At 39.6% G+C, this 26,487-nt stretch overlaps 1 protein-coding gene across 1 annotated transcript in view; it reads left to right on the forward strand.

The window, feature by feature from the left end:
• Positions 1-26,487, forward strand: part of ANKRD55 (ankyrin repeat domain 55) — a 286,535-nt gene that overhangs the window by 185,664 nt on the left and 74,384 nt on the right. The window contains exon 5 of the mRNA XM_008691404.2: positions 11,250-11,340. Within this exon, the coding sequence (XP_008689626.1) occupies positions 11,283-11,340 (58 nt within the window). The 5' untranslated portion in view covers positions 11,250-11,282. The remainder of the gene's footprint in view (positions 1-11,249; positions 11,341-26,487) is intronic.

Raw genomic sequence — 26,487 nt, forward strand, 5'->3', positions numbered from 1 at the left:
CTACAGCGATCACACTGGGGCTCTCATGTACCAAGAATGTGTCATGTTTTATGTTGTCTTTGCAGTTGGCAGTGACTGGCACTGATACAAGACACTCTATCATATCCCATCCCCTTTGTGGTTGTTAGGGGTACAGTCTGTGGTCACAAAACAGAGCAACTCTGCAGAGTGAGAGTTGGCCTCATTAGCAACTATTCTGAGCAAACAGCCACAGGCTTCTCTTCCATTAACCTGCTTAGTAACCTCAAATTTTGTTTTTCTAATTCTACAAGAAACTTTGGAGAGCCAAGTTCAACTAGATTCCTCACAAGGATTTCCTCTCAGAAAAATTAATGCAAAGGAAAATAACTTCTAAACACTTGAGAGTCTGTCAGGAAGTGGTGGGGAGGAGTGAGCTTGCTGGAGCCAGACCTCTCTGACATCCTAACTTAATTCAAACCACAGGACTTCATTTGAATGTGGCCAATCATTCATGAGTTGAAAATAGAAGGAAAGGATATGTAGCCAAAGTTAGAACTTTTAAAAACACTTTTGAGATGTTCAGTAAATTCGCCATCCGCACAGACATTTAAAAAAGCATCATGGGTTGGGTTTCTATTATGTTTTGTTTTCTGTATTTTCCCAAACCATCAGGTTGCTGAGGAATGGCCACAACCCAGACGCAATTGAAGGTAAATCCCCACAGTTTCCAGTTGAGATGGAAATCTAGAAATGAAACAAATGCAGTTCAGAGAAAAAAAAATTTTAAAAAGATCTATTTGGGATTTTAAAATAAAGGCCAAAATTATTCTAATCTGTGGACATCTATGGGTATTAGTAGTCATCAGCAAGTACTGGCCTAATACAGCCAACTGGCATAGCAGGGTGAAAATTCCCTTAGCGTTTTTCATCTGGCCAAGGTGGGGTTAGCAAATGTGCCTTCTAGAGGCCAGAAGAGCAGCATTATTCAACACAAGGACAGAAGGAAGAGCAGTCTATTATTCAGTAGAAGGATAGAAGGAAGAACTTTCTGTCTACCCAGGTATAGGGAGGATTACTGTGTCCTTACAGAAGGTGGTCTTTCAGAGATATTTCTTCAGGCTTCTAGTGATCAAGAATAGCAGGACTCTGAGGTGCCAGGAGGCCACAAAAGGTAGCCTGGTAAATCAACCCTAAACTGAAAGCCTCATATGAATGGGGACCTCATGTCTGTTTTGGTTACCACCATGCCCCCAGCACCAGCACCGTTGCCTGGTACGTAATTAGTGTTCATTAAATATTTATCATAGGATGGATGAATGAATAAAGCCACTGCTACAGATTAATCTCAGCATGCTAGAAATGCCTGGTAAATACTCACCAAGTTCACATGATGTGCTCGTAAAAGGTTACGGTAGCCTGGGGCACCTGGGTGACTCAGTGAATTAAGCGTCTGCTCCTTGATTTCGGCTCAGATCATGATCTCAGCCCCGTGTTGGGCCCTGCGTGGGACTTCCTGTTGAGGCTCAGCAGGAGATTCTGCTTCTCCCTTTCTCTCTGCCCTTTCCCCTGCTTGTGCTCTCCTGTTTCTCTCAAATGAATAAATAAAAATCTTAAAAAAAAAAAAAAAAAAGGTGACAGTAGCCTGGAAACTAAAAGGAAAACATAGGGCAAAGTCAGAAATAGGGGTGTCTGCACTAAATAGGAATGGGACTGGGCAGACTGGGAAGGGGAGAAGAGGGGCACTCACTGTGGAGTCAGAAGGCCCCATCACCCAATTCATCATTTTGCCAAAAGTTGGATTTGCCCATTTGAGCATTTAGCGTTGGGTATTTAACACACCAGTATCTATTACTGGCTACTGTGAGCGTAGCACTCTTGGAACTGTGAGAGATGAAAGACCTATCAATCAGCTCAGGCCTTCTGGGAACTTAGAATTTAGTTGCGAATGTAAGTCTAACATGATCAAATAACAAATTCTAAAAAACACCATGCAAAATATCAATAATTTGTGATTAAGTGCCAGATAGGGTAATGAATGTTAAATGGTCAAAGAAGTCTTTGTAAAGGAGATATAGTTTAAGCTCTAAGAATCCCTGGCACATAGTAAGTGCTAAGTGTTTGTTTGTGTGAATGAGTAAGTAGATGAGTGTTAAAAGGTACAAGTTATAAGATCAAAGCAATATGAAAATTATTTTAAGAATAATTCATATGTATAAAGTATACTGCACATTTTATAGGGAGAAAGTTCATATTGCTGCTTCCTGAAATGAGTGGGTAGAATATAAATAAATGGTTGGAGATCCGAAGTGACAGAGACCATTGATTTTCAGTTCTCCCAGGATTTCAGACAAGAATATAGTTCTGCTGGGGTGCCTGGGTGGCACAGCGGTTGAGCGTCTGCCTTCGGCTCGGGGCATGGTCCCGGCGTTATGGGATCGAGCCCCACATCGGGCTCCTCTGCTAGGAGCCTGCTTCTTCCTCTCCCACTCCCCCTGCTTGTGTTCCCTCTCTCGCTGGCTGTCTCTATCTCTGTCAAATAAATAAATAAAATCTTTAAAAAAAAAAAAAAAGAATATAGTTCTGAGTAAAACGCTGGGAACTCTTTTTTTTTTTTTTAATAATGATTTTTTATTATATTATGTTAGTCACCATACAGTACATCCCCGGTTTTCTATGTAAGGCTCGATGATTCATTAGTTGTGTATAACACCCAGTGCACCATGCAATATGTGCCCTCCTTACTACCCATCACCGGTCTATCAACGCTGGGAACTCTTAAGTGTATGGGCTATCTATCCTTAGGAAAGGTCCAGATAAGCTTCTGGACAGTATGCACTGATTTCAGAAGTAGTTTAGAAACCTCTCGACTCCAGGGATAGCAGCTAGGAATCTTATCCTGTGGTCCACGGTTCTTTTCCACAGTTGACAGTATTCTTGAGCAGCCACTGCTTCTTCATCCCCAGCTGTGCTGGTTCACAGAGCATCTAATCAAGGATCCGGCGGGAGAGAAGTGTGCAGGATGGGAGGGGATGAGGGTGAGATAGAAGCATCGGGGAGCGATAAAGAGAAACACACCTCACTGAGAAGCAACCCCAGTTCTACAGGGACATAATCAAAAGGAGCCTGTAGACTGATACCATAGGAAGGTGATGCTTGAAGGGTGGGTGACGACTCTTGTGTCACGTAACGATAATGGTAATGATGGGAATGATGATGGCTTCTTGGGGCTCTTCAGTGCTCCATGTTCTTCAGTGTGGCCCTGTTTCCTCTCCTCTTCTACCCTTTTTCAAACTGTGCCCCATCAGTCCTGCTGGCAATCAGTGATAGGGGTAAGCCAGTCAGCTAAACAGCCTTTCCTTAAGATTACGTGGAATCCTATAAAATAGCAGTGTCCGGTAGAAATAAAATGCAAGTCACGTATGTAATAGTAATTTGTCTGGTAGGCATATTCAAAAGTAGATAAACAGAAACAGGTGAAATTAATTTTAATGGTATATTGTATTTCATCCAGTCTGTCTAAAATATTATCACAATATAGAATTAATATAAAAATTATTAAAATAAGGCACATTTTAGATTATATTTTTCAGATAAGTCTTCAAAATCCAATATGTGTTTTACACTTCCAGCACATCTCAGTTTGGACTAGCCACATTTCAAATGCTGAATAACCAGATATATTAGCTGATAGCTACCATATTGGACACTGCAGACTTAGGAGCTCTGAAATGACCACTTACAAGGATCCATTAAAGTCTCAAAGAAAAGTCGTTACAAGAGCACTAATACTATTCCTGATGGCTCCACTGTCATGACCTAATAAGGTCCCAAAGGCCCCCACCTCCACATGCCATCGTATTGGGGATTAGGTTTGAACAGATGAATTTGGGGCAAAAACAAACATTCATCTACAATGAGCATTGTGGGAATAATTATGAAAAAACTTGAATTATTTAAGTCGGTATTAATTAAAATTATAATTGAAATGACACGTCATGAATTCATAGGAAGTTTTAAAGAAGTTGTTGACCTAAGTACTTTAAGAATGCAAAGTGCTGGTTAGTTTTAGCCTTTAAGTAGATTTTAAAATAACAAGATTCAAAAAAATTATGTGCCAATTTCCATAAAATTTAAGTTTAATCTGGACTTAGATGTCATATTGGCATTATAAAGTTGAATTTGCTTACTAAGGGGGGAAAGAGATAAAGTATTGAACGTTTTGTTTTAAAAGATCCAAGGACTTTTGACTTCATAATATTTATATTTGTTACAAGAAACTACAGGATTTATCAAGTTTGTGGTAGAGAACTATAATTGTTCACTTAAAGTTATAACCATGTTCATTTTGAGAGATTAACTTTTCTCATGAGTCTTATGAATAATTAACCTATTAACTGATTTCTTTGGCCTGGTTTTAATTAACTCAACCAGGAAAAGAAAGACTATGCATATTCTTCTATAATCAGAAACAAACCTAAAGGCATTTTTTAGTAATATAGATAGTGACTTCGATAAATTTCTTTAAAACCAGTGCAGGTTCTCAATTCCCCATAATAGTATTTTACATACATTATTGGGTCTCAATGCTGACAGCAACACTATGAGTATTTTTTATCTGCATTTGTAACTGGAATAAGTGATTTGCTCAGTATCACAAGTATACTAGAAATGTGCTTGAACTGGGGACTTAAACCTAAGGCTGCCTGATGCCCAAGGTCCTGAGCACCGTCTATGCTGCCCCTGTTAACAGCTCTCATTTCCCTAACTTGTGCTCATTGCAGGGAAAGCTCTGGTTTTGCCTGAATAAAATGTAGAACTACCTAAAATTTTTCTGTGAGTTCACCTTTGGTTTACAGCACAATCAGAATATCATTAAAATCTGAAATTCTCAAACAGATGATTTCTTGTTGATATGGGAAATTTTCATCACAAGTTCTTACCAGAAAGTACTTAATATGGAATTACCCCAGTGAGTTATGGTTAATTGGGTTTTAATGTAACATTATCAGCTTTGGCAGGGAAAGTCATTCAATGATGTTCTTTATTCTCAAAGTATCCAGTGAAGTCCTTCGTTCACTAAGTATTTATTGGGCAACTCCTTTGTGCCCCGCTCTGCGCTGGACTGTAGGGACACAGAATGGACAAAGCAGACAAGGGCCCTTGCCCTTATGAAGTTTACCCTCTAGTGGAGAAGGGTCTTAATTTCAGTTTCCTTAGCAGCAGACCCCGAGACAATTATTCTAACGCAAGTGGCTGATTAAAAAGTACTGGAAAATACTAGTAGGAAAGGGGGGAGGTCATACAAGGAGGGACCAGAAATCCATAAAAAGCATGTTCTTAAACCAGTTAACACAGGTGGCAATGGAGCTTAGTCCTGAAAGGGAAACTTAGGGAAATGGCATAAAACAGCATGTCTCAGGATCATTACACCCAAAGGCAACGCAGCTGGTGGGTATAGACCATCTCCCGAGAGGCACTGGTTGAGGACTGCCATTGGTTGGGGGAGGGTGTGAGTAAGCCCCTGGAACTTCTGACCTACCCTGAGGGCTGGCAGAGTGGCCTTCTGAATTCTAGAAAAATACCCTCAGACAGATAAAGGCATTTGAAAGTTGAAACTGAAGCACATTGAAAAGTCTGGGGACTGACAGGATCAGCTACACAGAGACAAATAATGAAGACCTAAGGAAGTACAATTTAATTACAGAGAGTGACAATTAATAAGAAGGGAAAATGAGCTCATTGTATTAATTGCAACTGGAATGGGACAGGGAAGCCGCTGCTGCTTTAGGTGGAATATGGAGATCAGTAAGGCCTCTGAGCTGAAACCTTATGATGAGAAGAAGCCCGCTATGGAAGGGTCAAGGGAAGGGGGATTTAGATCGTCCCTAGGCCAAGTCTGGGGCATAGCTAGTGCCAGTCCAGGAACTGCTCGTCACCAGTTGGAGACAAGGTAAGTACAGAAATTGAGAGTACTTCTAAATGTAACCATTTAGAATTGGTTACAGTAATTGACATTGCCCCAACCTCTAAGCCTGTGGTGATGGATTTGTCTCCTTGAACATTGTGTAGACTTGTTTGGGTTTTGTCAAGCTTGCACGGAAAGTCATGCACAGTAGAATAGTGTTAAATATGTGATATTTTAACGTTAGTTTGTCAACTATAATCTAAAAGTGTATAAAAATCTGATATAAGCACTTACTTATTTTTAAAACTTGGTATTTCCAATTTAATTTTTAACAAAGTTGCTTTAAAATTTAGGATAACATTGTTAGTTAAATTATAGAGCTAAAACTTGTATTGTTGACTCTTTCAGCTTTATTGAGATATGATTTACATAAGCACCCTTTTGAGGTGTTTGGTTATAGGAATTTGACAAGTGAATACAGAGCATGTAACCATCACCATGATTGAGATACAGAGTATTTCTGTCACTCCTGAAGTTCTCTCTGCATACTTTGTAGTCCTTTCCCTCCCCTGGAAAGCATTCCTTTGACTTCTGTCCCTGTATTTTTTGCAAGAATGCCTTGTAAGTGGAGCCATGTGGTGTATAGCCTTTTGTGTCTGGCTTCTTTCCCTCAGTGTAATACACTTAAGATTCCTCTGTGTGTTGCACGTATCAATACTTCTGTCCTTTTTATTCCTGATAGTATTCCATCGTCATGTGGACCCCAGTTTGTTCATTCACGAGTTGATGAACATTTGGACTGTTTCCAGTTTTGAGTGATAATAAAGCTGCTATAAACATTCATATGTATTGTGAAAATAGGTGTTTTAATTTTTCTTCACTGAATGCCTGGGAGTTGGATCACTGGGCCATATTTATGTTTAACTGTCTAAGAAACTGCTGAACTATATTCCAAGATGTCAGTGGCCATCTGCAATCTGCCAGAGATCCCCCATCCTTACCAGCACGCAGTGAATTATTAGCTTTTTTTAAAGCTGTTCCAATAGGTGTGTGGTGGTATTTCGTTGTGATTTTGATTTACAGTTTTCTAATGATTAATGCTGAGCATCTTTTCATGTACTTATTTGCCATCTATGTCTCTTCTTTGGTGACATGTCTGTTCAAATTTTTGCCCTTTTTAAAATGGGGTTGTTTGCTTTTTCTTACTAAGTTTTGAGGATTCTCTGTGTATTCTGGATACAAGTCCTTTATCAAATATATTTTACAAATATTTTCTCCCTATCTGTTGTTTGTCTTTCCATTTTCTTATAAGAACTTCTCAAAGAGCAAAAGTTTCTAATTATGACAAAATACAATCACAATGGCCATAGTAATTAAGGAAATAAATTTTTAATTTTAATTTTTTTAAAAGATTTATTTATTTGACAGAGAGACAGCCAGAGAGAGAGGGAACACAAGCAGGGGGAGTGGGAGAGGAAGAAGCAGGCTCCCAGCAGAGCATGGAGCTCGATGTGGGACTCGATCCCAGGACTCCGGGATCACACCCTGAGCCGCTAAATGACTGAGCCACCCAGGCGCCCCTAATTTTAATTAAATTTATATAGCTATGTAATATGGCTAGGGGCTACTGTAATGGACAGCACAGCATATTAATGACTAAATGTACTTTCAGTGAACAATGTGTACATTTTTTGTAATTCTTTTTTATTCTGTTTGTTTTGATTAATTTTTTTACGATTTTATTTATTTGAGAGAGAGCGAGAGACGGCATGAGTATGGGAGGCAGCAGAGGGAGAAGCATGCTCCCTGCTGAGCAGGGAGCAGGACGTAGGGCTCAATCCCAGGACCCTGGGATCATGACCTGAGCCAAGGCAGACACTTAACCAACTGAGCCACTCAGGCGGCCCTGTTTTGATTATTTTTATTGACATATAATTTTATGGCTGCTGAATCTAATAAAAATTGGGGTTGGCATTTTGTAAACTTTTTATTTTTATATTACTAATTTTGTTGTATTTTAGTAATATATCAGTCCATGATGTTTTGGAAATTTTAAAACTTGGCTCTTTGCCACAGGTAGTCTGAGAAGTATGGTGGCCCAATCTCCCTGACAGGGCTATTTCTCATTGTAAATCCAGTAAGTGGTATTCCGGAGAAGGAAGTGACTGGTGGGGTGAAGGACGGGAGGGCTATTTTAGATAATGTGGTCAGGGAAAGTCTCTCTGAAATGGTGATATTTGAACTGGAGAAAGACACTCCAAATGGAGGGACAGAATGACAAAGTTTTGCGAGGTTGGGAGAGGCATGTTCGTGGAACAGAAAGGAGAGCAGTGTGACTGGATGTGAGGGTTGAGAAAGGTGGTGGGAGATGAGCTGCAGGGGAAGCCAGCAGCCAGGTTTTGCAATCACAGAGACCTCTTCTCTCTTCCCCTCCTACATTACAGATAAGAGTTAATGAACCACAGGCACCCCATATGTCTGAATAAGGGCCTTTTTCAAAATGTACTTGATAAAACAACCAAATGTTATCTTACGTTGGCGTTAGTTGCATAGCAAGGTTTTCTCTCTGTTTGAAGTCCAGTAAGCAGACTCAACATAGTAACTCTCACGAGAAGTTAGGAGGTGGAGTTTTCTTGCCACAGATTAAGACACTGAGGCTCAGAAAGCTCTGTAACTTGCTTTACTTCAATCACACAGCTCCTGAGAAACAAGCTCAAACTCATATCCTTTCCACTCTGACTGCCTTTCTTCAAAATGAGCCCCAAACAGCCCTTTTACCCACATGAAATTGTCCTATATTTTAATTTGGTTTTTGGTAATGTTATAAATGGGCACAGATATGTAACAATTATAGAGGCTTTGCATTTATTTTGAGAGTACCTCCTCTGTGTTAATTTCTTGAAGCTGCTGTGACAAATTAGCACAAACTTGGCTGAAAACACAGAAATTATTCTCCTACACTTCCGGAGACCAGAAGTTTAAAATCAATCAAGCAGCGAATGTGTTGCACTCCCTCTGAAGTCTCCAGGGGACAATCTATTTCTTGCCTTTTGCAGTTTCTAGTGGCTCCAAGTGTACCTGGCTTGTGGCTGCATCATTCCGATCTCTGTTCACATGACTTCCCCGTCTCTTTGTGTGGCTCTTCTGAGGACACTTGTCATTGGATTTATGGCCCAGTCAGATAATCTAGGATGATTTCTACTCAAAATCCTTAATTACATATGCAAAAACCCCTTTTCCAGATAAGGTCACTTTTGCAGGTTCTGAGGATTAGGATAGTCTATGCATCTTCTGGGGGACCACCATTGAGCCCACTATACACTCCCTGCGCTTCAGCCTGGAAACTGTAGGCAGTCAGCTGGGCACTCATCAGGCTCAGTTCATCTGTTTCTCTTCTTCCAGGGATCACTACCTGCTATCTGAAAACTGTTGTTTCAGATATTTTGCCCAGTTTTCTAGTTGTTTACACAGTAGGTAAATCCAGTCCCTATGACTCCACCTTGGCCAGAAGCAGAAGTTGCACCCAAGAGTGTTAAGCTCATTGAGTGTGGAGACCTTGCTCATGCCTGCATCATCAGAGCCTATAGAAATGACTGGAATGTGGTAATCCTTCTGTAGAAATTGATGGATCAATGAGCAAATGGATGAAAAGGAAATTAATCCAAATCCTTTTGCCTCAGTCATTTGGGCAAGCTTGAGCCATCTCTCCTTTGCTGAGTATGTGCTAGTATGAGTCATTTTATTTGCCAATCCACTGAGCCTTCTTGCCTTGACTTTCATGGCTAATGTGAAAAAACAGCACTGGGAAATTTAAGAGATTTACCTGTGTAGCACATGGTGCATAATGATTTAGAAGAAGTAGGTTCTGCTCATGTTTTAAATAAAAAGAACGCAGGGTATTTTGGGGGGGAGGGGCTGATGTGGGAAAGGTTGAGGCCAGATAATGTGTTTAATGGAAATAAATGATAAGGCAGTGAGAAAATATGAGAAGCAAGAGATAAGAAAGAAGGTCACCTATCAAAGAACACATGTCATAAATTATATCAGTCCATATCAAAACAAATTATGGTCATATATGAAGAAAAGTGGTTTCCACTTTCATTTCCGCATGCACACACAAAGTTAAAAAGAAAATATTACCATTTTCAACAGCATTTAGGGGAGCACCTGCTGTTTGGCTGTGTGATTTACCCAAAAATCAAATTATCTTGAGTATAAAGCTTTGTTAGTTTTTTTGAATTTATTACATCAGATTTTTAATGACAAATATAAAATAATAGACATTTGTTATAATAAGACTAAAAATACAAAGGTGGCTAGAGTTAGAAATCTACTACTTTAATTGCAATCCCCTGAGATAACCAATATTAACGTTTGGTGGGTATCTTTCTACATCTTCCTTGGTGTTCCTTAGAACATATATAAATATATTTACATATACAGTGGGTGGTTTTTGGTTTTATAAAAATGTGAACAAATGAAATATATAACTTTTTTTTTCATTTAACAATAGAGACATCCTACTAGGTGAATATAGATTTACCTCACATTTTTTAATCTAGAGTATGAATTTACTATCTTTTATTCAACTGTTGCTCAAGCGATGTACATTCTGGTATTTTCTGTTTTTTTCCACCACAGATAATACTGCACCGAACACCCTTGTGATTGCAGACTGTTTTAATTTCATTGTCATGGGTCTCTGAGCCTTGAAATCTAACCTTTCAAATGCCCCTTGCTTCCTGTCATCCTGCCTGTCATTTGGAGAATGAAGCTAGCTGAAGGGGGAGACTACAGATGAGCTAGGAAAGCCGATAATCACTCTATACAGCACATGGCCAGCAGCTTCCTGCTACACTATTTACGTCCTATTCCATTGAGATGGCACTCTCCGCTCACATGACCCAAATGCAGCTCTCACTCCACCAAGAACACAGCTGAATCCAACTGCATTGGCAGCTTTGCACATGCTCCGTCTGGCCCTGTGAATCCTCACTCACCCATTGAGATTTCTTTTGGTTTAAAGCAACATTCCAGCTGCTGAAGCTTCGCGACCTCCAGTGTTTTCCTGGCTCTGATCCAAGGCAGGTGGCCCCCTGCAAATGATGTTTTTTAGAATTTGGGCTTTTTTGTTTATTTGTTGGGGGTCGGAAGGTGTATGATAATTACCCACAAGCATAGCTGATGAATGGAGCCATATGAAGTAACTCTTTTTCTGGCAGTTATTACAGGAATTACACTTACCTATTGCCATCATTTGCCTTGACAACAACCTGCAGCTCTAATGCACATCTAATTCTCAAACAGAGGTCTTGGCGAGTGATGCTGTATCTGACTGATGTGTTGGCTGTAACATGTGAGATTGTGTTTTTTTCCTCTCCAGAAACCTGGATGCTTTTTGCCATTCTGATGGTAAATGATGAGACAGGCAACCATGGATTTCAGCACTCCATCTGTGTTTGATCAGCAAAAAGGTAAAAATGCTGCTTTAATCCATCCTTTAGTTCTTCGCATCTTTAGTTCAGTAGTTGAGATTTTGCAATTCTAAGGGGAAAGAGAGTAGTGTGTGTGTGTGTGTGTGTGTGTGTGTGTGTGTGTAATATGGAAAGAGGATTTCACATAGAAAACCTGTTCTAAATGTTCACTTCTTATTTGATAAGCATTTGGAAGGGAAAAATAAGCTTAAGGTCTGTTTGTCTTGTTAAAATATTCCAATCTACAAATTTTAAAAATTGGGTTTTGAGCACATCAGCTATTTCAGATACAATCATCTTTATTCTCATTTGATTTTTTCAAATCTTCTCAAAAAATGTTATAGTAAGTAATATAAAAAGAAATCATGTATCTCTTTTCAGTCTTTTAACGCAGTATCTCATTGCTCCAGTTTCATAAATACTTCTTGATTCCCTTTTAGGAATAGACGTTACCTAGATTTACACTGTAGTTCATACGTTATCTCATCCGGGGTTGTGTTATGACTTATCACAATGTTATTATTTGTAATGACAGGATATATCTTTCTTACTCATAATTTGCAGAGTGGAGGTCATTTTCCACATGAAAAGATTGCTGTGCAATCAACCCATCCTCATAAAAAGCATGTATTCAGCCATACAGTTTACATATATACATTTTACATATGAAGTGTTTACATATATGTATGCATAATACCTTTGTGCAATTATGCATCTTTTCTATGTATGTGCAGGAAATTTCCACTCTGTAAAAGCCATAGGTTTTGTTTTCTAGAATATTTTTTAAAATATCTGATATCTAAACCACTTTGTGTCACTTGTGAGTATTCTTCAGGATCCTAAAGTTCTTTGGTCATTTACTTGTTTGGCTACAACATGAAAATGTTGATTTGTGAAAGCTTCATTAAGAAAAGCTTCATTGCTTCTTTCTTTTTCCCTTTTCCTGCTTTAGGCCATACTGTGTTTACTATCCTTCACGTTACATCTGGTTTCATGGGTGAATTATTTTAGCTCAGTGCTTTCTCAAATGTTAGATTTACATTTAGATCTCTGAGTAACTATGTACAGGTATATACACAAAGACACACACACACAGATTGATCTCCACTTCTTCACTCATTTTGAATTGTGTGTGTATGCACCCTCAGAATGTGCTGGTCCACACTGCACTGGATGATGAACACCATAGAGAAAGTGACTGGTATGGCTGTGCCCACCACCATCCTCTCCCTTGTGTGTGTCTTGTATTACTGAAGACAATCAGTAAAAGTGAAAATATGCCTAAATCGAAAGACGTAATACTGGCTAAAAAATGACATTGCTGAGCTGTGCAATCCAAAGAGGAGCACAGTGGGTTTATTTTGTAAGACTAATTTGAGGAAGCTGGAACTGGCTGTGAAGAACTGGCCCTTCATAATGAATTCATCTGTTCCAGGGTTGTGTCTCCTCACAGGACTGAGCCCAAAACATAGTTAACTAGTTAACATATTAACTCGTAATATTTATTTTCATATAGCACCTTTCATATGAGCAATTCACAGCATTTCTTCCACCCCAGTCCTGACTCTCCCTCATCGAAGTTAACCTTCTCCCTCAATCTTTTCTTTCTAGAGGTGTTGTGGTATGGTGGAAATAGCATAGGTTGGAATGGCAGATCGATTCTTAGCTGTGTGACCTTTGCAAGTTACCTAACCTCTCTGGGCCTTATTTTCCTCAGCAGTAAAATGTAGGATATAATGCTGGCCTAGCAAGGTTCTTGTAAGAGGATAAAATAATTTGTAAAAAGCACCAGTCACATTGCCTAATGTGCTGTAAGTACCTTAAAATTGTGGCTGCTTTTGTTATTATTATAGCTATTATAACTGTTACTACCTTGGACTGTGAGTTCCTCAAATGTGAAAGGTTTTCACTTCTCTATCTCCAGCTTGAATTTAGCAGTCCTCAGAACAAATGAGAGTTTGGTTAATACTAGTTGACTAGAAAACTTTAATTTTTTTTTCAGAACTCCGGGGTACCATTCAGAGCAATCCCCTAGAATAATAAATTAAATGATACCGTAATAGTTCTGTTACCACATTAGCCCTTCCACCCTCTTAAAAGCATGAAGGCCCATAATGGTTTAGACCATTATATAGATTTTAAATACCAATATGGTGTTGTTGGGCAAACCATGACAAAGTGACTTTCTCTCTAAAGGTTGAATGTGGGCTTTCTTTGAGGGCTTTCCATGAATTCTGAATATTTAGAAAATCAAAATTCTAGTAGATGCAGATGTTGAGGAAAGACATGCTATCTGGAAGGATCTTAGAAGTCATATAATGCACTGGTTCTCAAACTTAGCTGCACATAAGAATCATGTGGACGGGTTTTGAAAATGCCAATGCCCTGATCTCCAGTTTAACTGGTGTGGGGTGTGGCCTACCAAAAGCTCCCCAAGAAGATCTCATGTACAACAAAATTGAGAACCAGTCATCCAACCCATCCCCCTAACATCTCCAACGGGAAGAGTGAAGCACAAATAGATTAAAAGGCGGGCCTTGTTTGTACTAAAACTGCCAGCTAATGAGTAATAGAGGGGACTGAGACCCAGGTGTTCACTATCCAGACAACAGAACAATGAGAAATTTCTTTTTATGGGTGGTCTCTGGCCCCAATAGCTACTATGGGGTGGTGGTAGGGCTCAAGCTGCTCTGGTTTATGGGTTTCCAGAGAATGGTTAGCACTGTGCACTTGAAAAATATGACACAGAATGGCCTGCAGGGCTCAAGTGATGTGGATGTGCAAAGTCTGAATCCCTCTAATGGCATTTTTCTGTATTTCTTTTTGGTAGAAGTAACGAGGCATCTTTATGCTAGGGGCGTAGGGATGGACAGCAGTTGCTCATGTTCTGTCTCAGTTTTCTTCCCACTGGCATGCACCTGGGCAAACTGATCTCTGTGTCTGAAAAATGTGCAGGGGCAGGGCTGCTGGGAGGCTTAAAGATCCGGTTATCTGACTGGCCAAAGGGATTAGAGCTGTGTTTCTGGCTTGCTTCATGAAATTGTGACGCAGGAAGCCTGGGTCTTCAGAGCTTTCCGCTCCTGCTTTGTGCTTTTTGCTTTCACCATAGCAACATCGCTTCTGGTCCCATGTGCTCTTCCTGGCTGTCTTCCCTCTCAAAGCCCACATGCAGGGAAGGATCTGTAGTAAAATCATTTACTACAGAACACAAAGGTTCCTACTGCAGTGGAGATGTTATATAACTGAAGATATTTGCATCTTAAGCTCTGTCTCTAATTGTGGAAAGAAAAGGTTTGTGATGTCTGAAGGAGGAACATGAGGCCTCAGAGAGAGAATGGGAGCTGGACAGGTGGTCCCAAGGGTCTTGCCTACTCCCAGCCCTGCCCAGGGTCTGGGAGGTAACGTGTTTGATAAGCACCTGAGTGTGTTTGTGGGTACCTGAGGGGGCTGGGGCCCACCGCACGGCCTTTTCACTGGTAGAGGTGTTAAGACAGTAAGAGAAGGGCCAGGCCTTCCAGAGCAGATTCAATCACTGCAGTAGTGTCCTAGGGCTTCATGACAAAGTACCTTAGGTTGGGTGGCTTAAAACAACCGAAATGCATTGTCTCACAGTTCTGGAGGCCGGACGTATGAAATTGAAATGTCGGTACCTGCTCCTTCTGGACTCTCTAGGGAAGAATCCTGCCTTGCCTTTTCCAGCTTCTGACTGCTTGTGGCCTCCACTCCAGCCTGTGCCCCATCTGCATGTGGCCCTGTCCTCTGCGTGTGTCTCTTACCTTAGAACGCTCTGCCTCTCTGTCATAGTAACAGTACATGGATTACATTTAGTGCCACCCACATAATCCAGGATAAACTTCTACTCTCAACATTCTTAACTTGATCACATCTTTTGACATACGAGGTAATATCCACCTTTTTGACATATACAGTAAAGTGAACAGGTTCCGGAGATTAGGGAGGGCATGGATGTATCTTCAGGGCCACCATTCAGCCTGCTACCTGGCATGGAAAGATATCAAATTTCAAGTCCCTTGTCAGAAAATATCGTGACTGGGGTTTTGGTAAAAATCCATTCTTAATGAAACTGGAGGGCAATTTGGCATTTGGCAGAGAAGACGGAAAAGGCAGCTATTTGGTGCACACTCTACAGGTACTTTACATAGAATACATTTGATAAGAACAAATGTTAATTGAGCACTTAGCAGAGCCAGGCTCTGTGCCACATGGACGCAGACCAGCTCATTTAATCCTCGTATCTGCCCCACTATTGTTTTCCCCCCTTTTGCCAATGAGGGAATTTTAAAAGGTTATGACTGACTCAAGGTTACGACAGACAAAACGGCAACACTGAGATTCAAGCATAAATCTGCTTGACTTCAAAACCCACGTTTGATCTAGACAGTACTCTTCCTTCATCGACCGTACATTTTAATGAAGAAGTAGAGATTAATGAAAATTCAAATTAATGAAGCTGTATTTTCACAATCAAGCTGTTCTTCCATTGTGTTGTGGATTTTTAAAGCTCCCACACACAGATGTGATGGTTTTAATTCCCAACTTTTCATCCAAAATGGGAATGCTAAACAAAAAGAATTTAGAGTTCACAGATTTGCACTTTGCTGAAAAAGCAAAAGTGAAAATTCTGTGTGACGTACAGATGCCTCCAAAGGAAGAATAAGCAAATTTTCAAAGAGGTTTGGGAAGAGAGCAGAGAAAAGTCAGGCAAAGAAGACAGAGAGAGAATGATCTGGGCTTACATGATGATTTTAGGTTCAAACACCTAGAATGGGTGCCTAGAATGAAACCCAGGAACACTGAGGAGAACGCTGTGATTAATTTTCAGATTGATGGTCCAGATCAAGGAAGATTAGCTGGTAAATCACCAATCCACAGGTTTAGAAGCAGAATATCTGTGGCCTTTGGAAAATGCTTTGCCTTCTCCCTCTTTTGGTGAAGGAAGAGGAGCAGAGTGAAAAGGAGAGATGAGAGAATTCTTTTTCTGGTATTGTTGCCTACTTCAGACCAAGTTTAGTCAAACAAGTTTGCTGCAAGCCTGCCCCTTGCCCTTACTTGCTTCCTTGCTGTCTGTTTGGCATAGGAACATCCTTCCCATCAACCAGCTTCTGGGAGAGGTTGTGACAAACCAGTCCACTCCTGGCTCCTCTTGTCAGCCTAGTAGGAGAGAAGCCCTTGACTAATTGTATCCAAACAATTACCATCCACAGTCTTAGAGAGCCATGAAAATGCAAGTGATTCAGCAGGTTGGGGATTAGGAGAGTGGTGTCATTGTCACTATTCTCCTCCAGAGGACAGCCCTACTGTCCTGGAGAATGAGGCCTCTTGCCCTAGGATGCATCCCAAGGAGGATCCAGGAGTGGTAGCCCGAGGGAATGGAGGTACACCGGGTCCCTTAGGTCTGCATCAACCCTGATGTTATGTCCCACAACTTAGCTGGATCAACTTCAGAAGGCAAATCCTCTATTCAGCGCCTTATTCAGAAGTCAGCTAGGTGGTCACACTGAGCTTTTCCTGCCATCTCTATTCATTAACTCCACATTTCTTTAGCAATTATTAACTGTGTTGAGTAATTGATATTCATGTTTTTTCTCTTTGATGCAACCATTTGGATGCAAGGATATTTGATATGGAATCTGAAAGAAAAATTGCTACACATGTAGCTATTTTTATTACCAAACACTTATGAAACAAACATCTCACCTGTCTTCCTCACCCGAGACGAGGTGAGAAGGTGAGGGTCTAGAGGCATGTACATGCAAGATTGGTGTAGGTGATGTGTACAGATATACACCATCTTGCAGAAAGACCACATCCAACCAGGAGTCATGCTTAGCACTTCAATCAGGAAGGCTGTCGGTCAGTCAGTGCAGAGTGTTAGCTGATTCTGAGAAGCCACTTGTAGAAGAATGATCTCCATCTCAGCTTTTCTGATTTATCTCTTAAAATCACAGTGGTTTTACCTAACACTTATTAGCTTTCAATTAATAAATACATTTGTGTGCTTAATAAGCGCCCTTAATTTGTTTTCTCTTTATAAAACTTAAAAATGTCACTTGCTCATCGATGGTCTTGTTTTATTGGGTCTGTTAGGGAGGAGGAAAAGGGAAGACTATCCGTTTTACACAGGAGATATTTCTATTTCTAAATGTTCCTCAGAATTTTAAAATATACATGTACAATATTTAATAGCATTCTAATCCTTTTTTAACTTTTTGTTTGAAAATAATTTCAAACTTAAGGAAATGTTGTAAAAATAATATAAAGAACACTTGTGTTTTTTATACAGATTCACCTAATGTTAACATTTTGCCCCATTTGCTTTATTGTTGGCTTTCTTTTCCGTCTCTCTCTGTCCCATATTTTCCTGTCTCTGCCTCTCTCTATGTATATATATGCATATGTGTGTGTATACTTTTATCTAATCTGTCTCCATTCCGATTTTTTCTAGTGAGCCAGTAACATCTTTCATAGTATTTCCTCCAGTACTTTATCCAGCCTAGGATTAGCTATTACATTTAGTTGTGTGTCTTTAGTCTCCATTTTTCTGGAACATTTCTGCACACTTGCTTTGTCTTTCATGACATTGACATTTTGAAACTACAGTCTCTCTCTCTTTTTTAATACTGAGTATTAAATACATTCCTGAGTATTAATACATTTCCTCTTTCTGGGTTTGTCTGAGATTCCCTCATGACTAGATTTAGACGATGCATTCCCAGCCAAAGTACCACGGGGAGCTGTCTCCATCTCAGGTTATCACAATATCATTTAAATCTTTTTAAATGGTAATTTGAAGTGACAGGTGTTGCACTACTACATATCAACCAGTTCTTACAATGTTTTTTTTAGTATACTAGGATTTTTTTCCTGTTGTAAAATTAATACCACCTTCTTTAAAACAGTCAAGCAATACAACAAGGATTTCAGTATTAAAAGTGTTGCATTCTAACAATAGGAGTGTTATATAGCTAGCAAATGGCTCTGTTGTTCAGTCTATGAGCCCACCCTGTCCTCCGCTTCTCAGCCACCAAGATGGACTCATAGTAACTCACCCTCCATACTGGGGCTGGGAAGTAGCTTCCAAAGGGAGGTAAAGGAGATCAGGCCAAGAATATTAACCAGCATCATTAATCAGAAGAAGAGCAATAACTGGTTTATTAAACAGCTCCCACATGCTAGGTGCTGTGCTAAACTCTTTATTCCTGCTTTGCTACTTGAACCACACAGCCTATGAGATATGTCCCATCTTTGGTTGTCTGAGGTTACACAACTTGCCCAGTGCCACAAAGGACAAGGCAAAGCTGCCATTTTAACTCCAGCTTCTGAAACCCAAGCCCTCCTCACACTCCCCTTCACCAGAAAGTTAGACTTTGTGGTTTCTGATAGCCCACCCCATCCACCACTTCATGACTCCTAGTACAAGAAGAAGAAGAAAGGTAGTGGCACCTCAAGTGGGACTGGCAGGAGCTGACAGCCCTGAAGTGTCCACCCCACACTCAATGTCCAGTTGCAATGAGCTCTGCCCAGTGGGTTCTACTCATTGTGACAGCCTGACCTCTTCCAGGGTAGCAGTGGATCCAGTCTCCATGGCAGGCTGCCTTGGGAGCAGAGAAGGGCACCAGCATCCTAGGAGATGTTGGGTACACTGGAATGTGACCTGTGGAGCTGATGTGAGAGAAGCTGGGTATTTGCAAGGTCAAGGCTTGGGTTCCATCACAGAAACTTCAGAAGCCAGGTCCTTTATCATATTCCTACTCAGCACATTTGTTCTGTGCAGCAACCTGTTCATGTTTCTCCAAAAGACATTTCAGGAAGCCCAACCCTGCAAACAAGGTCACACATAAACAGCATTTGATAGAAAGAAAAAAAGAATTATTATACATTGATACCTGTGGTTTGATTGTGAATAATCTTGAGACCATTTCTTTGTTCTTTAACTCACCATAGTGAATCAGAACATGGTCTACTGTTTTGTTTGTTTTTTAACTTATTTTTTTTTAAAGATTTTATTTATTTAACAGAGAGAGACAGCCAGTGAAAGAGGGAACACAAGAAGGGGGAGTGGGAGAGGAAGAAGCAGGCTCCCAGCGGAGAAGCCTGATGTGGGGCTCGATCCCAGAACGCCGGGATCACGCCCTGAGCCAAAGGCAGACGCTTAACGACTGTGCCACCCAGTCTCCCCTAACTTATTTTTATGAACTGTGAGAGGGACACCTGAAATTCACCTGAATCGACACTTTTATCCTTCTGATTACTTAGTGCTATTAAAAAATGGTGTTCTAGAGTTTTGGCTGCAAGTTGGCTGACTTAGCATGACCACTGAATATAGAGTGGGGTCAAATGGGCTCACAGGCATCTGGTTTCAGGTAGCCAGAGCAGAAATCAATTTCAGGATGGATTCCGGAAGTGTTTTGACTTAGAACAGTCATGTTTTGGAATTGGAAGGAACCTCAGTGTATAATCCAACTCCCTCACTTTTTATATGTGAAGACTGAAACATAGAGGTATTGATGGGGATACCGTGTAATGCTGTAATGGCCCCTGGAGCCAAACTGAACAGGTCAAGGCCAGTGCCACCACTTACTGTGTGACCCAGCTGTTTAACATATCTACAGCTCACTTTCCTACCTTGCAAACTAGGATGAAGCTACTAAAAAGGATTGCTTATCTAGATTGAATTAATGAATACATACAAAGCCCCTACAACCATGCCTGGCTCATAGTAATCATTCAGTGAGTACTAGTGGTGGTTATGGGATTGTTCTAAAGATTGTTGTAACAAGGATTGTTCTAAAGATTTAATGAATACATACAAAGCAGTTGGAACTAGGCATGGCCCAGAGTAATTACTCAGTGAGTGCCAGTGATTCTTATAATGATTCACATAAGATCACATGGACAACTGGTCTTCCCAGGTCAAGAGAACATCTTACCCTTTAAGCTGACTCCTCCTCGGTAATGAATACATGGCATAGCACCACTGTTTTTTGTGGAAATTGGAAGGGGCAGAATTTTCCTGGGCAGGAAACCCATATCAGAAGGAAATGAATTCTCCAGGAAAGCTCACACAGCTTAGGCTACTTCTAATTTGCCTGTCCTCTGTTACAGGTGTTCTGTCTCCTTCCAGATAAAACTCATCCCTTTGCTCAAAAGCGAGTCTACCTGTTAGCTTTCACTGTCCATGCTGGTGCCGGGCAGGTTTCTGGGCTCTCTACTCTCTGGTTTTGAGGCAGAATCTCATTTTTTAAAATTTAGTAGTTTTACCATGTTTTCTATTTGATAGAGGAAAACTCCCTCGGTACTCTTTTTGTTTCAGTTGTATTGTATATTCTTACTCATTTTTTGTTTCCTTTTTTTGTTTGTTTATTTTTGCTTTTGGAAGATACTACATTAATATTAAGGTATAAAACAATATCCAATGAAGAATCTCCCACCCTAGCCATCCAGTTCCCCTCCCTGGAAGCAAAACAATGTAAGCAGTTTCCAGTGTATTCTTCTAGAGAGATTCTATGTATAAATAAGCAAATAGTTAGATATATTCTTTTTTCTTCTTTAAAGCATAAAGTTATCCATTTGTTTTTACAAATTAAAAGTAGTATCAATTTCCTGAACCCGATCCCCCAGAAAACTATTGAAACTTTTATTGAAATGACATTAAACTTACAAATGAATTAAACTTACAAATGAATCTGTATAATAAATAGAATTTATTATCTTATTTAGTTTATCCTTTCTGGGAATATGGCATATATCTCCATCAATTCAACTCTTCTGTTATATCACTCAACAAAATTCTGTAGTTTTCCTCAATTAGATTTTAAATATTTTTTTTATTTTTATTTCCATAGTATATTTCATTTTGATTTTATATTTTCATTGTAATGAGTTATTTTCTGTGTTAGGACTGGTTTTCCTGCTTATATTATTTATTACAGAGAACTATCTAGTTTTATATTTATTTTAAAATCTGCTAACTTAATCAGATCTCATCACTTCTAATAGTTTTGTCATTAATTCTCTTGTGCCATCCTTGTGCAAAAGATGAAACCAGGTGGAGTGTTCTTAAGTCCTGTTCTACCACTTAATAGCTGTACAACTATGGGGAAATAATTAAACTTCTCCATGCTTCAATATCCTCATCTATAAGCTGGGATAAAGATACTACCTACTTCATAAAATAAAATAAATAGCCTAATTCAAATGATACTGTTGGGACAGTACATGGAACAGGAGTCATCTGTAAAAGTCAGCTATTATTAAAACTATGATAATTTTGCTCTCCCTTTGTGATTATTATCTCTCTTTTTTTTTTTTTGCTTCATACTTACTGCATTACATTAAGTTTGTCTTCTTTATTGTTTTATTATTAAATATATTTGGAATTGATTAGAAATAAATGCACTTAACCATACTTAGAATGTAAGCTTTTAGCTGTTAAGCATTTTTTTTTAAGATTCCTTACTCACGTTATCCTGTATTTCCCCTTTTTTCTAGTGCTGTAATATATTTTATGAATAGATGTCAAGAAATCAGAATGATGTGGTTTTGGAATATAGGTGAGGTTCGGTGGGGTGAGGTCCGGAGCCCACGACCAAGAAAGAATTCCTGAGACGTCTTTGGTGCAAAATGATGGTTTTATTAAAGCACAGGGAAAGGACAGGCAGAAAAAGGGGCTGCACCAAGGTCTTGAGGAGTGGTGATTAAGTACTTAGGAGCTGGGGGAAGTAAGGAAAGGGGAGGTTTCAAAAGAACTTTCATATGCTAAAGAGGACCGACTTACAGGATACCTACAAGATACAGAAGGCCTTGCCATTGTCAAATTAAGTTGTTTTCCCCTCTAGCAAGGTATTAACATTAAGATAGTTGGGAGATCTCTGGAAGAAAGTCACACCTGTCCCACCCCAGGAAAGGTGGCAGTGGTTGTAGGGTGTCAGCTTATGCTTTGTCTTCAGCTAACCTTCTGCTCCCTCATCAAAAACATCTTTATAAATGATAAACTGTTTGATTACGCTGTTTTATTCTTTCAATATTCAACTGAATTTTCTCTGGTAGAATTTAATTTAAAACTTAGAATTCTGTGCTCACAAATTGAATTCTTCTGTAGGTGCCTCTGTGTGTGTGTGTGTGTGTGTGTGTGTGTGTGTGTGTGTGTGTTTTACCAGTTTTGTGGGCCTTAGAAGATGAATTCCAGGGGGTGCCTGGCTGGCTCAGTTGGTAGGGCATCCAACTCTTGGTCTTGGGGTTGTGAGTTCAAGCCCCATGTTGGGTGTAGAGATTATTTAGAAAGAAAATATTTAAAAATAAAAGAAATTAGCAAAATTTTACCTTTTTTCTGTGCTTCAGTTTGAGAATTATTTGTTCCTGGTCATTTGACATTTTAACAAACGAAAGAATTCAGTCAACCTCACTTTAGAATCTTTATGCTGTTACCACTATAGTTCTCTCCCTGGTGTTCAACCAACTCTTCATAGATACGTTTCCAATTTTCAGTTAATGTGTGAATTTTCTTTTTGCTACAAATGAGTTTAAACTCCAGGACAGTGATGTCTGTCAGGCAGAATGCTGGGCCACGCAGCTTGTGCAGCAGAGTGGAGAGCCAGGCACAGGCTCTGTTAGAAAGAATGGAATGTAGAATGACCATCTAGCACTAATGGAAGGTCACAAGTTCACTGGAGTATGTGAGAGCTTTGCCTCCTGAGTGAAAAGACAGTTCTATACTATAGTGCACATGTGATGAGGTCGTAGAATATAGGTGAGGTTCAGTGGGGTGGAGTCCGGAGCCGACGACCAAGAAAGAATTCTTGAGGCGTCTTTGGTGCAAAATTGGTGGTTTACTAAAGCACGTGGACAGGACCCGTGGGGAGAAAGAACTGCTGCCCCGGGGTTGTGAGAGGTGGCTGATTATATACCATGGGGTTGGGGGAAGGTAAGGGAAAAAAAGGGAGGTTGAGAAAGTACTTTCATATGTTAAAGACTTGCAGGATATTGGAGGCCTTGCTATTGTCAAGCCAAAGCTGTCCCTCCCTCTAATGAGGCGCTAACATGAAGACAGTTGGGAGTCTCCGGGAGGAATGATCACAAGTCCTTGTCAGTGGGCTTCAGGTTTAAAAGAAATTCCATTTTATTTACATTTCCTTCTGCCTCGGCCTCCCTCAATTTTATGGAGGGGATGGTAATGTTAGGGCTCCAGGAAACTGAATTATGGGTCTCTGGAAGTTAGGCTATTGATAAGAAAGCTTCTTCCTTGTAAATCACTAGGACATGTGTAAACTGAGGGAGACTCAGGTCTTGCAGGACTGTGATCTCTGTTAGTTAACCATTAGTTTTTCCATTCCTTATCTTTAGGGCAGCCAGGAGTGCCTGAGGAATGTCACGTACATCCCATGGTGGGGGGCGGGGGTTGCAGGGTGTCAGTTTCTGCTTTATCTTCAGCTTGTCTTCTGTTCCCTCATCACATGGGTCAGAGGGTAGAATCTGAGGCCTGACAGCCTGAGGCCTTTTCTGAGTTACACCGGTTACTACCTATGTGATTTTGAGTAAGTCATTTTCCTGCCCTGTGCCTCAGTTTCCCCATCCATAAAATGGAGATAATTTGTAGTACCTACTTCATAAGGTAAAAATTGAATGAATTGATTTACAGAAAGGGTTTAGTACAGTGCCTGGTACATAATAAGCATGATGTAACTGTTAACCATCATGATGACTGTTCTTCAGACAGTGACAGAGACATGAAGGGTGCAGTAACAGTGGATACTGTCACTGCGACTGGGAGACCTTGTTATCCTGTAGAAATGACTGTATCATAGTTTTTACTAACTCTAGGGTTGTTCTAAGTGTTTTAATTCCTTCAAATATGCTACCAAAAATTATAGAATTCAAAACTCTGCTGGAAACACAAAAAAGCTCAGAACCTTGACTGTGGACTGACCACAAGACTCTATGGAATGTGCCTGAGGTGCACTTTGGCTATATCCCCAAGTTCATGTGTGCACCACTGCCAAGAGGGCAGTTCTGGGCTCCTGCTTGCCAAGCCACAGCTTCAGTGAACAGGAGGTAGGAAGAGCCTCCTGTAGGGAGTTAATAATGATTTAGTATATGATAAGGTTGCCATTACAAATTAACAAGGAAAGGGAAAATTATCCAATAATTGGCTATTTGGAAAAAAATTGCAGCATATAAAAACGTAGTTTAGAAAGTCCATATTAATTATAGTTAAATATTAACATATAAGTAATCCTAAGGTCCCACAAATTTTGACTTCTCTAATCATAAGAGCAATGCAATAAATTTTGTAAATGCAATATCCATAAATTTTGAAGATGTATTTTTCAAAAACCAACAAAACACCTGAAAACTTAAGTAGCAATGAATGAAAATAACTGCAGCATGGGTAACAGGTGAAAAACTGGTGTCCTTACTGTATATAAAGGTATTTCAAATCAATTAGGTAAAGATAAATGCCTTGAAATCATGAGATAAAAGGACATCAATAAATAATTCATAAAATGGCCATAAACAGATGGAAAAACTTTTCTCTCAGGAAGAATAAAAGAAATGGCCATTAAAAATTATATACTATTTTTTTCTTTCACATCAACATTAATTAAAAAAATAATAATATGCAGTATCTAAGAAAGATGAAGTGTGTGCTCTCAAGCCCTGCTTGGGGAGGGTATGTTGATTTAACTTTCTGGAGGCCAATTTGACAAAAAGTCAAATGCATTGACTCCCATGTTCACTTCTAGAAATATGTCCACATGAAATAGTCAAAGATGTGGGAAAAGATATATGTGCAAGAATATTATAGCATTATTTGGAATAGCCACAAAATTTATGATTCTTCAAAAAGAGAGAAAACATTTAAATGTCCTATAATAAGAAAGTGATCAAATCAGTTGTGTTAAGTTCAGTCAATGGGATTTTATGTCACATTTTATAAATAACATTTTAAAATCTTACCTTGTGACATGGGAAGACATTTGTGATCAAATATTAAGTGAAAAAGGGCAAAAATAAAAATTACATGTGCAGCATGATCTTATTTTTGTGAAAAATAAACAGATATGTATAATTCCAGCACTATGCTCAGAACGGTTAGTCACTGATTATTACAATATTAAAATATCTCTATACCCTCAGATCAATAGAGACCTCCCATCTTCCTATACCAATCATTCCCCAGGAACACATATACATTAGGCACAATTTAGCAGCTAAAAAGTTACAGATCCCATTCCAGCTATTAGGCCTGCCTCCATTCTGATGGAGGCTCTGATAAACCAGTTGTTAGATATCTTAATATCACCCTTGACCTGCTCCTCAGGAACTTGCCTTCTCATTTATACAGCCTGTGAGTTGGGTTACCACTCATTTTCAGTCCCGTCCATTTTGAGTGCAGAACAGGGGTTATGAAACAGTTCAGATTCTGAAGGGTAAGATGGAAAGGGCAGAGGTTCACAATTGCTCATTCTGAAGCAGCCAGATCCTTCAGGCTTCCAGGCTTCAGCTTCTGCTAGCATTTCTCCATACTCCCTCACTACTTTAAATAGGCAGGTAGAGGAACAGAGTCTCCCGGAAGGAAGTAGGTGTTCAGGAAGCCCATGGTGCCACATAAGTCAAGTACATACAACACATCAACATCTTAACAGTGATTATCTTTAAGAATATGTGTTCTTTTTATCTGTATTTTTGTAATTTTTATAATCAATAAAGTATTGTAAATAAAATAACATATAAAATGACATCAAATGAATCAAAATATCTGGGGATAATATTTGGGCATCAGTTGTTTTTGGTTTGTTTTTGTTTTTTAGCTCCCAAGGTGATTCTAATGCATAGCCAGTGTTGAGATCTAGGAATATAGTCAACCCTTCATTTTACAAAATAGAGCTGAACCCAGAGTGGTTCACAATAACACACTTGGCTAATATGCTCATTGTGCAAACAGAAGATTCTTGATGAGATTCAGATTTAACTGAGAAATCAAATCTGTTAGTTACTGAGAAGTAATTTCTGTTGTCACTCTTTTAGACCCCACAATATTACATACTCAAAGTTCTGATAAATATGGTTTAAACCAGCCTTACTTTAACCATATATCCATAATATGTGACAGCTGATGGAAGCCGT

Source organism: Ursus maritimus, unplaced genomic scaffold (assembly GCF_017311325.1).
Source record: "Ursus maritimus isolate PB19 unplaced genomic scaffold, ASM1731132v1 scaffold_5, whole genome shotgun sequence".
Taxonomy (NCBI): domain Eukaryota; kingdom Metazoa; phylum Chordata; class Mammalia; order Carnivora; family Ursidae; genus Ursus; species Ursus maritimus.